Genomic DNA, 19,143 nt, shown 5'->3' on the forward strand with positions numbered 1-19,143 from the left:
TTCGAAAAACAGAAGCAGCAAAAATCTTTCCTTTCTTCCTTGTCTTTCCTAATGCATTGTTGTTGTTTCAAAATATCTTAAATTACAATCAAATTTCATTGACGAGAATGGCGTATGACTATAATTGTAAAGGAACATATTGGGGACATCCATCAACTTACTGAGGAATAAAAGAAAGAAAGGAGTTGAGATATGTCTGAAATATTGATCATTCATCTTCTTAAATGGTGCCTCAGCTCAAAGTTGAAGACTATTTCAGCTGGAAAAGGTCTTAAACAGTGTGCACTGAAAACATAGCTCAAGGTACGCACAAGTGTACAGTATGTGCTTTGGGTAATAGACTTCTCAACTTGAGGAAGTTTCTTTGAGTATTGGAAGAAGTAATGGCCTGCCTCAGTGAGTTGGAGTTTTCAGGATACTGCTGATAGTAGTGACAATTTTGTGCTAGATGAAAGAAGATTTTGAAAATGTATGAAAATATCACTTTATAGAAATTGATAATGTTACTCTTGGAATGAATATTTTCTTTTCCCCATTAATGGCTGGTATGCTCATGGAGATTTTTATAATAGTATATACAGCACAGTTAATGTGTTTAATCACTTCCTTCTTATTTAAGGAAGAATAATTTGGTAATTGGTTACTTGTATGGAAGTAGGGAGGACCTATTGTCGGGACCACAGTTATCTTATCTCATTAATCTTCAAAATGATTCTGTCTTTCTCATAGTTCACTGGGAATGTTTTGTGTGTCTCTGTGTATTGTTGCAAGTGGTACTTCTGCTTGAAGTGAGATCTCAAACTTTAGTGGGAACCAGCATTAAACCTTAAGAAAATGGTTCTGACCCTTTAATCTTCCAGATGTTTTGGAATTCAGCTTTTTGAAGCCCCAGCTAATATTACCATTGGTCAGGGATTCAGAAGGATCAATGGATGAGAACCACTGATTTATAAGAGTATCTTTGAGGTGCTTAAAGTGGTCCACTTTGTTCTGATGAGTTCCCAAGTATATGTAGACTTACTTGCACAAATACTGCTGCTGTTTTTCCCATGTTTATCCGGTGGTCTAACAACCTCCTAGCTTTAGGCAGTTTAATAGCTGAGTTGATGCCCTAATATGCCAAACCATATGAAAGTATGGCTAATAAAACTGTGTCCTATTGGATGAGGTGTTAGTAACTGTGGGTATAAACTAAAGATTAGCTATTTTTGAGAACAAGAATTATGGAAATATATGAATTTGAAAACTCTTTATTGTCACATATATATTTATGAATGATGCATGCCCCGGATATGTTTCAGTTACTTATGACATGCATCTTCCTTTACTCTTCTGTAAAACACTATGAAAGATGATGCAGTTTGAAATATGATTGGGACAAAATAAAGCTCTGTATCTTCTGAAATGAATGATAATATTTGCTCCCTTTTTATTCTTTTATATGGATTGGGGTGAAGTTTCCAAAGTCTTTGGTGTCTAACAAGCACATTGGTGTAATTGGCAGAAGGTTTGAGTAAAAATTACTCAGTAATCATGCCACAATTTAAATGCTCTTGATTTGCCATCTAATATATGATTATTCAACCGACTTTTAGCAGTTTTGCTTTGTTAAGGGCAATGTAAATGTGGAAGTGTTTTGCTTTATGGTGTAGTCTTATTAGATTCTTTCAGTCTGTAAGCTCATCCTATGTTTTGTTCATATGGATTGATCTCAAGTCTCTAATGGAGAAGTACAATCTGAATGTGAAACCATGTGGAATGATCCTTCAATCCACATATTTTACAAATAATTTGTATTACAGTACATTTTGTATTAATGTTATCAGGAATTATATAGAAGTATTTCGCTTAGTGTAGACTTTAAAATGATCATCCAAGCAATTTTCACTTTTCTGAGTTCAGAAACTGAAGTCGTTATTGTCATTGTCCTCCTCCTCCTCCTCCTTCTCACTGGTGGCTGAAAGAATTGTCTGTCTGTTTAATCCTACAGTTGCCATGATATCTTAATGTTATGGCTGAAAAGATAAATGTTTTGAATAGTATGAACTTTCTTCAGTTTTATGTAGTTCCACTCTTCCTTCCTTCCTTCCTTCCTTCCTTCCTTCCTTCCTTTCCAAGATATCTGTTGGGTTTTCTTGAGTTTTCATCAGTTGTTGGCAGGCAGCTAACTTGATTGAACATTTGGGGCTGCTAGAGAGAACATCCTTTTTACAGTTTAAGGAAACATTAAAAACACTTTGCCAGCTCCTGCCAAAATGCTGACAGTCAGCACCTCCAACTTTACCAAAATGCTGAGTTGGGAAAGAAAAATCCAGTGCTTAAAGTTGTAGAATTGTTAGTTTTCCAGAATAATTTTAGAGGCAGTTATTTGATTTGATTATTTGTTTGTTAGTTTTATTTATATCCTACATTGCTTCCAGTAAGCTCACCATGGTATACATTGCAGGCTTCTTTTTTCACATAAAACTCTGGAAAAGTCAAGCTAAGTGGGTCAGGCCTGGAGAGAGTGTCTGGCTCAAGTTTCGTGGCTCAGTGGGCAGTTGAAACCTGGGCCTGCCATCTCCCATCCAACATCCCAACCACAGCACAACATTGATTTCACAAAACTGTATCTTTGTACATTTCAAGGGGAACTTAAAACTCTCACATACAAATGTTTATGAGGATAAGACTAAAACCCTACACACATTTACTAGGGAATGAAAGATACTGAACACAATATATCTGCCAAATATAGTGATCATATCTGGGATGGGCAGGAGATATATATAAATTTATTAGAAGATCTCTGGGTAATTATCACTAGATAATAGATGCCTGATTTCCAGTTGTTTCACAATAGAGGCAACACAAGTGGTTTTCCCCTAGTCTAAATTATACTGCTGAAATCACGGGAAAAAAACTGATGACCATGAGTGTTTTTCCCCCTCCTGTGGAAGGACTGTAAGCTCTGTTCATGACTCAGAAATACCTAGGCTCAAAATTCGTTCATTCTAACTGTATGTCTTTTTTGGGTTTTTTGGGCTATGTGGCCATGTTCTAGAAGAGTTTATTCCTGATGTTTTGCCAGCATCTGTGGCTGGCATTTTCAGAGAATTCTTGCCTGGAAAAGAATTGGATGTCTATATTGTGTGAACCTGGGAAGGCAGGAGTGATTTGCATGTGTATTGTTCTGTTGCTATTGGCAGGCCTCAGGGTGGGAGGGTCTGCAAAAGAGGATTAGTGTCTGCTTGATTAGTGCTCATTGTCTGCTGGGAAACCCCTGACCCTGGGAGATTTCTCATTTGCATCTGTTGAGTCTTCATCTTGCTATTTTTCAGGACTGGTAGCCAAACCCTGTTTACTTTAAAGGTTTCCTCTTTCCTGTTGAAATTGCCCAGGTGTTTGTGGATTTCAATGACTTTCCTGTGCATCCTGACATGATAGTTGTTGGCATGGCCCAGAATTTCAGTGTTTTCAAACAGTATTTTATGCCCAGGATGGTTTGTGGCATGTTCTGCTACTGCTGGTTTTTCTGGCTGGCCCAGTCTGCAGTGTCTTTCGTGTTCCTTGATTCTTGTTTTCACACTGTGTTTGGTGGACCCTATGTAGACTTGTCCGCAGCTGCGTGGTATGCGGTAAACTCCTGCAGCTGTGAGAAGGTCAGGAATAAGCCACATAGACCAAAAAACTCACAAAAAACTATGGATGCCAACCATGAAAGCCTTCGACTTCACATGTATGTCTTTTATTCAAAGACATAGCCACGTCAGTCTGGAAAATCAGTATGCAAAGGGATCTTGCAGCACTCTAGAGGCTAACTGAAAAAAAAAAAGAATCTGGTAGCATGAGCTTTTGTAGACTTGAGCCTACTTCTTCATATGCATGAGGTGGGTGTATGTCTTTTTTGTAGATTCTGAACACTTCAGTTCTACCACCCCTTGATCCAGATCAGTAATTTTTAAAACTGGTTCCACTGTTCTGTTTGAGACAAACCTCTCCTGTAGTTTTGTATCTAGTTTTGGGATCCACAGTTTAAGAGTAATATCCCCAAACTGAAACATATCCATGGAAGAAGGTGACAAGGTAAGTCTTGAGTCCTGTGAGAAAAAGTTGAAGGACTTGGATACGCTACAGCTGGAGAATAGGCTATTAAGAGGCTGCAACATGTTAGCTCACTTCGATTAATTAAAGGCTTGTCAAATGGATAGTAGAACAAATTTGTTTTATTTTTTCCCCCTAAGGTAGAAATTTAGAATTTGGTAAAGACATTAGGAAGAACTTCTGGAGGATATGGGCTGATCAGAACAGATGGACTCTAAAGATGACAAACTTATTTATGAGAAGCTTTCAAGTGGAGACAGGAATACCTTTACTAGCAGATTTGCTGTGTCAGCTAGGGGTTTGTGAATGTTCTCCACGGCCCCCCTCCACTCCTGCTGAGCTAGATGGGACCCCTTGAGACCACCTTTTTATCTAAAAACAAACTTTGCTGCCGCTGCCCAATGGTTAATTTATTACACCTTAGCAATGCATTGGGACATTGCCAGGAATCCCACTGGTATTTGCAAACCCAGTGAGGAACTAGCTGAGCTAAGACATGTGAAGAGGAGTGCAAAGTGACAGAGTACTTTAAAGAAAAGCTTTATTCTAACCAAGGAGTTATATAGCAAAAGGTTATCACTACATGAAGGACCAACTTGTCTTCCAGGCAAAACAGAAAGTGTAAGTTACAGAGTATAATCATTTCAATCAAACTAGTAAATCAAATCAAAATCCTGACGCCACTGATTGGTACATGTTCTTAATCGTATTCACAGATCAGATGGGATTTGTAGTCCTTGATGTTTCTGGATAGCTGGAAGCCTGGACTCCATTGTCCAGCACCACCAGCCTTCTCATGGTCTGCCTCATGAGAGACCACCAGCCAACAGACAGGCAGGAAGGCCCAAAATGCCTTGTGTTGTATGCAGGCTTTTTTAAAAAAGAGTTCCGCCTCTGAACTATCTTGAAGCTTTGCACTCCTCCCCAACTCATCAACTGTGCTGTAATTCCTCATTAAATTATACCTCCTCCCACCTTTTAACCCTTTGTTATCTGAGAAGAAGGCTCTGATAAATGAAGGGACTCCCATTTATCACAGGACTGCACTAGGTCACTTCCACTATTCTACTGTATTTTGCTCTTGTATGGAACTGCACACAAAGGAGTTGTCTGTGTGACTAAATATATGTTGGAAAGTATATATTCTAAAATGCCTTGGATTTTTCAATAAGGGAAAAGTGGGATAATAAATAAATACAATGTATAATTGTAATGTAGTGGTGTGAACATTGGATTGTGACACTGGAGGCTAGGGTTTGAACCCTTGTTCAGCCTTGAAAACCCACTGGGTGATCTTGGGCAAGTCATATGCTCTCAGCCTCAAATCCTGACAAGAAAACCCAGCAGGGGAGGACTTTGGAGTCATCATAAGTCAGAAAGGACCCGAAGGCACACAACAACAATAACATAAACACACTATATTCTTCTGATTTCTTTCAAATATTACACACTTCTGAGCATGGTTTCAGTCACCATGCTCCTCCTTGTGGATGGCCATGCAGCAGTATTGCGAAAGGCATCTGGTAATGTACATTTAGCGCAGTCTTTACACACTTGGAAATTGATCAACCTCAATACTCTTCCGTACAAATCTTGCCAAGAAAACCCCATGATATAGCTTTAGAGTTGCCATGAGTCTGAAATGACTTAAAGGCACACAACATCAACAAACAGATAATGCTGTATCTGTAACCCCATTTGAGTCTTAGTATCAGGGCAGGGGGAAGGTGGGATGATGATGATGATAATGATGGTGATGATAGATCTAAAGATGCCCTAGTGGATATACCATCTAGCATTATATGATTTCCTCTCCTTTCCCCTATCATTCTCCATGTTCACAAAAAACAGCATTTGGAAGCTTTCCTAGCCCTCCATAGCAGGTTCTAAGGATGCACAAGGAGATGCAAGGGAGAGAGGACCAAAGTTTGCCCTTCTTCTGGTTCTGCTTTGGAAGCACATCCTTCAGTGGAAGGACCCTTTTGGCTCCTACGTAAGATACTGAAAACATTGCCATTTTGAAAATATCCTATGTTAATTTTTCAGACTGAACACAAGTGCATACACTTATATGCTCTGTATTTGTAGATAAAATGGTGTAAATTCCTTCAGTAGATCTTGCAGACCTGCAACATGCTAGAACAAGATGTTTATGAATAGTGATGAACAACAGAATAGAAGCCAGTTGCCCTAGCTGGTTAAATAATCACTGAAATCTTTAGTGAAATTATACATTGCCAGGAGTGCCTCAGGATGTGCATCTCGCATTCAGTGAAAGGAAATTTGTTTATCATTCACTTCATTAATAACAAGAAGGGTTACATTGAAAAGATCTGTGTCAGTGCTTAATACAGGGTTATAGATCTCCTGTGAGTTAAACACAGAGGTCTTTATGTAGTTCTGTAGTATGAACACACCAAATGAAGCGACACAACCAAAGTCATTTATAGAACAGTATTGCTTTCAAATAATTTGACCTGCACCTTACAGGACAAACAAAAGAGAAGGCATTGGTTTCTAGAGATTTCCTCATAATAATACTGTGGAACAGCGAATTGGTAGGTGGAGTTTGGAGCTCAGCCAGAACAGTTTTTCAGTTTTTAATGTGAGTTGTAAAGAAGATGTTTCACTAAAAAAACAGCAGAAGCAATGAAATAAAATGTAGAGATCGTAGGCCTTCTGTTTCTAAAGGCACCAGATCCTGTCTGGTACTGGAAGATGAACAGGGTCAGCCGTATTTAGTACTATACTTGGATGGGAGACCACCAACAAATATCAGATGCTGTAGGCTATGTTTTACAGGAAGGAACTGGCAAAACCACCTCTAAGTAGTCTTTGCTTTAAAAAATCCTATCACAGTCATGGATTGACATAAATTGATAGGTGACATGAGGGCACATGCACACACAATAGGTTCTATCCAGAACAAACAAGCAGAGCCTTACTGATATAACAGGGCCTTACTGTCCTATTCTCCCTCTCACTTGACCTCATGTACCTACCAAAAATATTTTGTTGAAGAGTAGGGTAGAGATGACCTTTTGTTTCCTTTTGTACTTGGTTATATGGGTGTTACAATAGAACTGGTTTCAGTTCCTGGCTTCTTGACTGCTCATTCCCAGGTTTACAAATGTGTCGAGAAACTGCTCCTTCAAGTTCGTTTCTTTTAATACACATGGTGGCTTAGATTATGAAGTTCACATTTGTAAGCATTTCTAGATTATAAAGTTCACATTGTTAACAAGAAGTTTATTTTGGACCTGCATACTGTGAAACTTTTCAGTACACACAGGATTTGTGCAATTATATCCACTCACACTTAAAGCAATCTGATGCAATTTGCTGACAGCATAGAGGGATGGGTGTGCAATGCAGGATCAGAATGTAGCCAGGTATAGCTTCCATTAAAAGAAATTGCAGATGAAATGAAGGAGTCCACTGTTGCTAAGTGAAGGAATGCATTGCCAAAAATTCTTTATAAATAAAATCCTTAATAATGAAAGAAGAGAGGAAGGACAGTTTCCATAGTAGAGACCAATCGGATATGTTTTTCAAACCATTTGTACAAAATATCTCCTTTCCTGCCTCCCACCTCCAAATGAGTTATCAGTACAAATGCTAACAGATCACTTGGTAAGGGTTGCCAGACATCCTCCTTTTCCAGGACATTTCAATCTTTGTCCAGAAGGAATTTCAAAATATCCTCCATTTTGAGCATGATTAAGAAGCGTGAATTCATATTTATACAGAGGGGCCTTGGTATCAGCTGGGATTTGGTTCCAAGACCTCCCATGGATACCAAAATCTGTGGGTATCCAGGTCCCTTAAATACAGTGGCATAGTGAAATGGTGTCCCTTATATAAAATGGCAAAAACAAGGATTGCTTTTGGAATTTATATACATATTTTGAAGCCATGGATGCATGAATCTGCGGATGAAAAACCCATTGATACAGAAGGTGGCCTGTATTCATGTTTTTACCTTTTCTTTTGTAATGCCCTACATTTTTCCTTAAATGTCCTACATTTTGCAATGCCTTGTCCTCCTTTGCGATTATGAGATCTGGTCACCCTGCACTTGGTACACTATTGATAGCATGGTCTCATGATTTTATGGAAGTGGATCACATGATTTGGGTAATCACATGATATTAATGCATGGGCAGTGGATGGGGGCAAGCAGGGGACCTCCCTCCACCATTTTGGGATTAGGTGTTTCCCCCTTCCCTGTTTACCCACAGTCTGCCCAAAATGTGAATGCACATTTTGTATAGGGTATGATGTTTCTGATGAACTTATTCAATCGTGCAGCAAGATATAATAATCTGCAGTATTGCATCTCATCCCATTATTTTAGTGCACTTTTAAATGTTCATTCTTTTCAAAGGAGCCAGTCTGCAAACCTCTGAGCAGTCAAGAAGCCTGAAATCTCACAGGAAAGAGAACTGCTTGCCCTCCTGGCACAGTAGGTCTGGGACTACTAAAGATTAATGTTATGAAAACATAGTATGAGCTATCTCTTGGAATTTACTGACCAAAAAAAAAAAAAGCAACAAAGGTTTTGGTTTAGACTGTGATTTCTGTAAATTTGGTTTAAATGCTTGCTGTAGAAATTTAGTTATCCACAACTCTGCTTATTCCCAAAGGTTATGGCTTTGTAAGGTACCATCTGGTGCATTCTGTTTTGTAAACCATGAAATAATCTCTCTTGTAATGCTACAGTTCTCATACCTATGGAAATATGTTTAGGATAAAGAGAGGGAAGTTGGAAGAGACCTATCTTTTCTTAGTGGTGGTGGTGGTGGGGATAAGATCCTTCTCATTTTCCCATTGTCTGATTCTTAGGATTTATATTCATTATGCTGATTTTCAGCAGACATTTAGAAAACATGTGAATTGGTTGCCTTTCTGCATCAAACATTGTCTTCCTTATTGCATGATACATGCATATAAACATAATGAACATTACTCTGATTTTCGTACAGTTATGAGGCAATATTCTTTCCCAGGACTCAAAAAAGTCTTGTTTAATATAACATTAGTTAAAATACTTCTTGGCTTCCTCATAACACAGTAGCTATTAATTTCTTGAAAATTTATTATGTGAAAAGAAAAATGATGCAGTTCTTTCAAGATCCAGTGATATTTTGATTTCCTCTTTCTTCCATTCTTTTGTTTTTCTTCTGCATTGCTTCACAGTGGAAACAGTGGTTCACAAAAAAAATCCCCATTTTTTCCAAATAAAATAAAAATAAAACCCCAATGTTTTTTTGTTGCTTCCTAAGGAAGACACAATCAAATGGCAAACCTGTGTTTTTGTTCCTTTCCAGAAATCCCTGACAAGCTCATGACACTTGGTCCTGCTTACAGCTGTACAGGTCTATCCATTATTGATGACTTGGGGCCAGCCAGGCAGGCAGAGTGCACAAGCAACACACATATATAGATTACCATGGTGTGAGGTTTGTTTTCAGTTTTCAAAAATCAAAGCCGCTTAATTCCATGAGAGGGTCTCAATTCACCTAGCACTGCCACTGTGCAGTAGAAGTGTGGTATAGTGGACACATAAGCTATGTTGAAATTAACAGTAGTTACACAGTGGACATTTTAAACAGGTGCTTAATAGAATGATTGTATACTTCTGGTATAGTACAGATGAAGATACATTACTGGTGGAATGACTGCCATGTTCAGTTTATAGATACAAGGGGAAAACACACATCACTAGAAAAACAGAAATAGTGGTAAAAGAACAGACTCCTCCACAAGGTGACAGCCCACAAGTCACATCTGGTGAATTGGTGAAGACACCACCTGCTTGTGATAATACCTGCATGTGATGTGAACATAATACTCACTTGCTTGTGATGACATTCATGTGTGAAGTGGACATAGAAGGAGCCAATGTGCACAAGCCATGTTGGGAGTGAATCAGTTATGTTGTCACAGCCCTGCCATGCAAGAAACTTGAAGAATTAGAGAACAATAATTGACACAGCCAAGTGAGTCCTGTAGTAGTATCTCTCAGAGCTGCAACAGTCCTGCTTGGGAGACTGCTTGTACAAGCCACAAGCAAAACATTGTATACACAAGACACTGTCCTTCTGGAGGAAAGACAACAATCAGGCCACAGAAATAAGCCAAGGAACTCTATGGTCTAGTCAGCAAAACAGACACAACCTTGGTCTGGCAATTGCAGCTTCAAATTCACACAGCGAAGGGCTTTCTTTCCTTTTCCCAGTAGACATCATTAAATGAAAAGGGAATAGTTCATACAGCATGAAGTGCAGTGCTGAAGTAAAGTTGTGCCTTTGACAGAAACGTTCCTGTGGGTTGAAGGGGTATGAGATATAGTATATGCTCTTTTTCCATCATTCCTCCATCATTCCCACAACTCTTAAAACCATATTTCATCTCTGGTTATAGCTATTCCATTTCCAAGTCTTCAGAAATACAACAACTCCATGGGTGTATCATGTGTGTCCCACCAACATACATTTTGTGGTGGCATAATATTTTGGGTTCAGTATTCCATGCTTTTCAACATACCATGGCTAAATCATATGGCCATCATCTGATACACACTGCATATAGAATTATGCTCTACATCATTGAATCTTAAAGAGTACAAACTTTGACTTGATTGTTGCCAATATATATTGATAATTTCTGTGTTCAGATTTCTCTCCAATTATTTCATATAAAATTCTCACACATTCACATTACTATTTTCTTCTTAAAATTAATAACAGAAGGAACTTGCTTCATGGCAAGAAATGGCATGTGTGAATTTGTCCTGTAATATATGTATAAGTTCAAACATGAAAATTTTATATTTCTTTTGATAAAAAAATGTCATCTGAACCTTGCAAACCTTCATTTTATTAGGTAGAGATAAAAAGAAAAGCGCTTCCTAGTTGTAAATTAGAAATGAAATGGGATATAATGACTGATTTGACAGTGAGGACTGTTTACTTGGAAAAGCGGAATAATTCACTTTGGAAACAGATGGGAAGTCATCTTAGAAGTTGGTTATATTTCACCATCTAGAAAAGGAATACCTGCCAAAACTGATTATCTTTCCATGGTGTATTATTTTTTTATTTCTTGTATTGCCTTTGTCACCATTTGGAAATGGCTTAACATACTGATGAAAATTTCAGAATGTGAAATGAACAACATAAGAAGGCAGAGGTGTTTTTTCTTGAAAGTGATATAGCACCATCTAGTGTAGATGGTTCTTTCCTTCTGACATAATCCTAGGGATACTATAGAACAGCTAGTTATCAAGCTGTCCTGTGTCAGACTTTTATTAGTAGTTTTAACTTTAATAATTCATTAACAAAAGAATGTCTGGGAGGAAGGGGCTTCTGCATGTTCAGAAGTGTTTCTGTCTCTCTTACTTTGCAGCAACAAAATATTGGCTACTGTCCATATAACCACACAACTAATTATGCATCTAATAGGGAGCTTGCACTTGGATGTTTTTAAAAGCCCAACATAATTCTTTAATACCTGAAATCCCTAAATGGGAGTCTGTTAATGAAGTCTATATCTTACATAATTATTGTTTTGGGTTCTTCACTCAAGATTTCAGCAGAAATATAACTTAAATAAACAAGAACAATAAATAAAAACTTTAATAAAATATAATAGTAAATATTCTGGCTGATCAGGAAGATTTAGGCCTCAGTCCATTAATAAGTCCCACATGCCTAGCTCCTTATATTCAAGGGAAATGACATCATATACAAGTTACTCTGCATGTCATGTAAATTCTGTTGCTGTTATTTGATGTCAAGTTATTTTTTATTTATGGCAGACCTATAAAAGAAGACCTCCAAGAACCATGGTCAGCAGCAACCCTATTCAGACCTTGCAAACTGAAGACACTGGTTTCCTTTATTGTGGGAATCCATATGTAATGTGATCTTTCTTTCTCACTGCCTTCCACTTTTCTAAGCATTATCATCTTTGCCAATGAATTATATCTCATGATGTGTCCAAAGTACAATAATATTACTTTAGTCATTTTAGAGTTCAGGAATGATTTGCCCAGGACCCATTGCTTTGTCTTGTTGGCAGTTCAGGGTGTCTTTAGATCTCTCCGCCAGCATTTCAGATGAGCTTATTTTTTTCCCCTGTTAGTATCTTCACTGTCCAGCTTTCACAACTATATCTACAAATCAGAAATACTATAGTATTGATGATTCTAGCTTTGGTATTTAAAGATACATCATTACACTTGAGGATCCTATCTAGTTCCTTCATAGCTGTCATTCCAAGTCTGTTTTTTATTTCTTGCTGACAGTCTCTATTGTAGCTGATTACTGAACCAAAGTGTAGAAAATCTTTAGTTATTTTAATGTCTACACCATCTGCTTTTGAATTACAAAAATCTACTGTGGTCTTTAGTTTTGTTTTCTTAATATTCATCTCAAACCCTTCTTTTTGCACTTTCTTTCTTAACCTTCATCTGTAGTCAATCCAAGTCTTTGCTACTTTCTACTAGTTAAGCAGTGTCATTTATCTATCTTAAACTGTTGTTGTTCCTTTGTCCAGTTTGGACACCTTCCTCTCATTCTTCCATTTGCAGTATGATACTGTATATTCTGTGCATAAATTATAGGGTGACCTCCTTGCCACTTGGAAAATATTGGAAGAGTTTTGCATTCTCTTTCTCCTTCCATAGATAGATAGGGATTTCCTGCATGCAAACTCTCCCCCTTTTTTTCATTCAAACAAACCACGTGATTTCGGACACTCCCCCTTTCGGACTAACATACATTCTTTCTAAAGATTTTCAACTGAACTGTTGGTACTCCATCTTCCTTCTCCATCAACTTTCTTTGGAAAGATGATGAGATAAATATTTCTTCTTAACCTGAACTATTCACTAACTAGATTAGGATATAGCCTTTAAGTAAATATAGATTAAAGCCATTAGTAAACTTTTGTTTGAACGACAAGCTACTTATGTTGTTTTTGGAGTCATTCTCAGTTGTTAGGGAAGTATAGTTAGACAAGAGCACATTTCTACCACTTTGCTAATTTAAAGCTAGACCCTAACAGGCTTGGTATGTATGTATGTATGTACGTATTTTGATGTTTAAATATTTAAGAATCTCTAGCCAGCATGCTTAAAAAAATACTTTTTCAAAGTTCTGGATGAACTGCAGACTTTTTTTAACCTTTTGCCCTTATAGTGAATCTCAATTGTCCAGTTCTGTTGGGCAATTCCTATTTCTGCTGACTTTGGGCAAACCAGTACATAAACTGTATATATCTCAAGACTGAATCAAGTCCTTCCTTCTTTTGTTAGTAATACAACAGCCTCTCTGTTTAATTAAACAAACAGCATGTGACCTTAACTTTCAGAACTATGTTCTTGCAGTTTTCAATATGTTGTACCAGCCATTTCATTCAAGATGCATAACCCACCACAAGTAACATCTGCATAGATAATGTTGATATTCTTGCACTGCTAGCAGAAGAGAGAGTCTTGAAGGATTGACCCTTGACTATAGCAAAACACAGTTAAATACTTGAGAACCCTCTGTATATTCAAATATTAATTTTCCTTCCAAGTGTTTACAAAACTCCCTCCGAATAACTGAAGATAATTTTTTTTAAAGTGTGCACAATATGCCCTCTGCTGGAAGAGAAACATCCTAACATCTACATGTATGCATTTATGGATGTATGGTATATTATAATTATGTGTATGGTTGTTTAACATATAAAATGATACTTAACCTTGAAATTATTCCTCAGCTGGTTTAGTTAAAAAAAAGTCAATGTACCTGCCATTATCTGAACTAAAAAATTATTGTGTAACTATCACTCTACCATGTGGCTCGTATTTTTTCTTTTATATTTAATACCTTATTAATATTACATATTTACATATACAACATACATCTAAGTAACAGTACCTTCGCATTTTTATTTTTGTCTGGCATGGGCATACAGTACATTTAAAACAGATCCTATTTAACGCTAGCAGAGCATAAAGGTTTGCTTTAGTACTTACGGAGAAGTTGAGGAGGCAGTGGCTGCTTGCAAGGTGACAATTCAGTGAAAACTCTCCTGCTAAATCCCCAACCAATCAGTGGCTGTTTGGACTATTGCTCATCTGGATCTAATTCAAAGCCTTGGAAAACCTGTAGTCCAAGGAGGTATTGGATACCTTCTTGCATAAGGCCTCAAAAAAGTATGCTAGTGTAAACCCCAGTATTTTACCAAGAGGATCTCAGGCAAAAACATATGCACATTTATCTGGACTTGGAGTCAATCTTACTGAACACAGAGAAGCTCATTTCTGAGTAAATAAGCACAAAAGCCTGTAAATTTACATTTTCATAGGCTAGCAGAGACATGATTTTTAAAAAGCTACTTTACGGACACTTTTGCACTAGCAGAAGGTTAGTGATCAGGGATCTGTCCCATTCTTCATAACTGCCTATTCTTTCAAAGCTTCCATGGATTATTGCTAGAATAATTAATCTATTTCTTGTGAAAGCTTTGTCTTTCCAAATAACTTGTCTGCAGACAAATTTAAAGAGTTTTACGCACAAAAAGAATGAGTTCCTTCACAACAGTAGAAGCATTTTGGTTGCAGACGATGGACATCATAATTTAGATTTAAATGTACATTTGGTTTTGGAGTTATTGTCAAGTCAGTAACTGCTAAACTTAATTTTAATTTGAGGTAAGATTTATTTTAGCATTTGGGTTTAAATTGGATTTAAAATATCAGCTTTAAACTTTTTAATATTTTTAATTAATTAAGCATATCAGAATAAATGTATTTGACATGTATTTTATTTTCCTGATTTTTGGATATTTTGATTATACTTATTTGTATACTCATCTGCATATGTAATTACTTTAAAGTTGTATACATTTGTGTAGGGTGATAGAACATTTTAAAACCCTTTTCAAGTTCTCAACCACATAACTTTTGAAGGAAATGTCATAAGGTAAATCATTCCACTGTGGATAACCTTGAACATCATTCTGATAGCTTCATCAGTTAGGATTCCAACCTATTCAACACACCATTGAAAGTACTGTATAAAAGATCAAGCAAAGGAATATTCTGTTCAGAGGTTTCATTTATTAAAGCACACAGCAACTGTATTTGGACCACAAAATAAGCTAGATTTCTGCAGACCCCTAAACAAGTGCAGAAACATTAAACAACCAGAGAGAACAACAACAACAAAAGTGAAGTGTAGATGAACCATGCTTCTTTCTTCACAGTTATTCCAGGTATTCTGCCCTGAAACTCCAGACAGCCTTGAAGCTCAGCATCATTGATGCTACCTCAGCTCAAAGAGACTGCAAGGATACAACACCCAACTAAAGTACAAGCACTCACTATTGGGGAAAAGATCATTTCTTACATCAGATTTCCTGGTATCTTCAGACTACCATAGAACATAGGAATGTGCATAGCACTATCAAATATACGTACATGGTCAGAGAGTGTCACCCCTTGACCTAGGAATAAGGGGAAACTGTACTGATCGGTATGTGTTTGTGTAATATAAAATAAATAGTTTGGAATGATGCTCTCCACATCTGCCAGATATCACAGGTAAAAACTGTCAAACACTAACAGATCTCTAAAACCAAATGAAGCCGTTGTCTTACAGCTGTAACAAGAGTGGGAAGCTTAGCCAGAATGTGGCATTGAGCACCAAGGGTTGCACCTTGTGCTCACTGTTGTCCGAACATGTTTGCTTGGCCTGTTCTTATTTTTATTGCAGAACTGGAGATGGAACACATAACAGCAGAGCATATAATGCAGAAGTGATCCTGTAAAGTGCAACTGCCTATATATCAGATGGGTGTGGCCTCAGTCTCTATACTGTGAATCTCTACACCAGAGTTAGTCAGCCTGGTGCCATCCAGAGATTTTGTATTATAGCTCTAAGCCCAAGTTAGCAAGACCAAGGATAGAGATATTGCGGGTTGTTGTCCAAGACATTTAGAGGGTATTGGTTTTTCTTTGCTTTAACCATTAAGATCAGGGACGGAGAGATTCTAATGGGAGAATGCTATGTAAATTTGCTACATGAATCACTGGAATTCTCTGTAGCCCCTGAACCTACTAAGTACTGATTACTATGGATTGATTTATTGATTTGATTATTCACCTTTTGGTTGGTATGGGACTCAAGCTGTATATCCCCATGTGTCTTCATAGATTACCATCTAACATGTAGAATAAAATAACATCACTCTACCTTCCAGTCTACAAACAAAGTTTCACAATGGCAATTGTGACCAATGGGAAGATAGTGATTCCACTTTGTATTTGATACCCTTCTATTCTTTGAGAACTTCTCTGACTTTGCAAAGTGTATGAAAACAAAAATGTGAATGATACCAGATAACCCAGTGCTGAATTGCATTGTTGGGGAAAGGTGTAACTACTGTTTCTTCATGTGACATGCAGCTTTCAAAGGCCTGCTTAAAAGGGGGGGGGGGGGGCAGGAAGACCCAAATGATTACTGAAATCAATACCAGGAAAGATTCTAGAGCAGATTGTTAAACAGATAGTCTGTACATAGTTAGAAGGGAATGCTGTGGTCACTAAAAGTCAACATAGGTTTCTCAAAAACAAAGTCATGCCAGACTAATCTTACCTCTCTTTCCCCCTTCTTTTTTTGATAGCATTACAAGCTTTGTAGATGAAGGAATGCCATGGATGTAGTGTATCTTGATTTCAGTAAGGTCTTCAACAAGGTCCCCCATGTTATTCTTGCAAAAAAGCTAGTAAAATGTGGGCTAGACAATGCTACTGTTAGGGGGTCTGTAGAGGGCATGTTTATCAAATTTGTAGATGACATGTAAAGAGGGGTAGCTAATACCCCAGAAGACATGATCAGAATTCAAAATGACTTTAACAGATTAAAGAGTTGGGCCATTGTCTACAAGAGAAATATGCTTGTGGATTGTGTGTGGAACTGGCATATGCTGGCTATGATGAACTTATCCTGATGTTTCTGTTACTGATGTATAGTATGTAGCTTAATTATTTTCGTGTGTAGCTGGAATTTCTGGGGAGAGGAAGAATTTATAGAAGTACCATAGCAAGTTAGAATTAATACAACATTTTTTTTTTTGTTTCTGCTGCTATTCTCCAATGAACCGCACAGGATCATGATTATATTATGATGCCTTTGGCATAACTGGACCATAGGGCTGCTTTCCCTGGACAGCAAGCAAACATTCTAATGTGTGTATCTGTGTCTAGCTAGTAAAATTGTTCCCAAGGTGACTGTTTTGAAAATGGAAGAAACACTCTCTGTTTCAGACATCTAATGCTTGTAACTGCATTTTGCATATGATGTGACTAGCTGTGTTAATGACCCAGGCCCTCCTCTTAAGAGAGCACTAAATATGGTGTCTCAGGGGAAAACAAAGAATGAAGCATCCAGTTGCGATGGATGCCCAGGGCATAATCTCACTACCTAAAATTAAAGTTGGCAGATTACGTCCCCTCTAATAAAATAATGGTTGTCTCACAATTGCATTTCTGATTCTATAATCCTGTCATTAAAATGCAAACATTGGAGCCTTTGGATGGCTAGTTTTACCTTTTGTCACATGTGTCATTTTTAATTGACTTGGAATATAGAAAGTTGCATTTATTTGTGTAATTATAATTATGCACAACTTTTTATACTTGCATCATTTGTCCAAAAGATATCTAAAATCCACAGATGGTGATGTTTTAGTTTAAGAAAAAAGAGCTAATAGGTCCCTCTTTGAAAATTATGCATTTTATCACAAAATAATATTATTTTATAAATTAGGTCACATGGTAATAAAGTGTTTTCCTGTTCTGCACATTTATCAACTCTAAACTTAAAATAGCATTTATTTGCAAAAAGGAATATAGGAAATACATATTAACAGAAAGGTAAAATATGGTAAGTAACATGGGAAATGTTCAAAATAGCAAATGTGGAAAGAAACATGTAAATATAGAAAGAAACAAAGGAAGAGAATAGAATTATTATTCCACATTTAAAAGCTTGTAAGTTAAAGGTGCAAGATGAAAAAGCATGAACAGTTAGTAGAAGCAAGAATAAAAGCACTAGAAAGCTATTGTATTATTATTTCTCAGCAGTAGGTTTGTATAGAGTTTTTAACACATTTTACATTTTAATGCATAATTGTTTTAATTTTTTAAATTGTTTAATTGTTTTTAATTTTTTATATTTATACATTTTAATGGTTTTGTACTATTTTTAAATTGCATTGTTTTAAATTTGCTGTTTGCTGCCTTGCATCCCTGTATGGGGAGAAAGGCGGGATATAAGTGAATATAATAATAATAATAATAATAATAATAATAATATATTCTAGAATATTCCAAATGAAAAGTACTTGAGCTATTAAAGGACTGATGTGTCAAACTGCTGATCTTCTATCAGAAATAAGGAATTTGAAACAAGACTCAGTATTAGAGGACTGGAAAGCAGCCACTGTTTGAAATTGGATCTGGGGTTTCAGGAAATTACAAATTAGATCACTAATATTCACAAGCCTATTAATTTGCTGAAAAACTCTCAACAGTTCAGTGAAACAGCAGTTACCTTTTCAGAAGCTATATTGACTCTTCTTAATCTTCTATATGCTCAATGATGTAATTCTATCATTAATAACACTTTCCAACAATTTCCACCAGACTTTCATACTTCTAATTACATATACAGTATATATAAATTGGAATCTCAGCTATCAGTGACTAACCAGGAAGATTGTGGTAGATGCCTCATTGAAAACTTTAACCCAGTTTGTAGCAGCTGTGGAAAAAGTAATGGGGAAAAAATAACCAAAATTATCAAGGAGTTATGGGGCAGGATTAAAATGGGGGAGATGCTTTTTATTTAAGAAAAAAGTAGAGGGGATATGGAAGAGATTTATGAAATTATGCATGACATGAAAAAAATAACTAGTCTTCCCTGTCTATTAAAACATAGGCCGGTTACAAACCGACACTTTAGTGCGTGACGAGCACGCACTAGGGTTACAAAAGGG

At 36.9% G+C, this 19,143-nt stretch overlaps 1 protein-coding gene across 16 annotated transcripts in view; it reads left to right on the forward strand.

Annotated features, from left to right (window-relative positions):
• SLC10A7 (solute carrier family 10 member 7) overlaps positions 1 to 19,143 on the forward strand; it is a 189,461-nt gene that overhangs the window by 85,727 nt on the left and 84,591 nt on the right. For 2 of the 16 annotated variants that reach the window (XR_006104018.1, XM_042467573.1), the window contains one exon: positions 15,858 to 16,141. The exons of the other annotated variants lie outside the window; for them this stretch is intronic. Coding sequence is in view for 1 of the 2 variants with exons in the window: in XM_042467573.1 (XP_042323507.1) it covers positions 15,858 to 15,878 (21 nt within the window). In the remaining variant the exon portion in view is untranslated. Of the gene's footprint in view, positions 1 to 15,857; positions 16,142 to 19,143 lie in introns of those variants that run through there. 16 annotated transcript variants of the gene reach the window in all.

Source organism: Sceloporus undulatus, chromosome 5, assembly GCF_019175285.1.
Source record: "Sceloporus undulatus isolate JIND9_A2432 ecotype Alabama chromosome 5, SceUnd_v1.1, whole genome shotgun sequence".
In the NCBI taxonomy this organism is placed as follows: Eukaryota; Metazoa; Chordata; class Lepidosauria; order Squamata; family Phrynosomatidae; genus Sceloporus; species Sceloporus undulatus.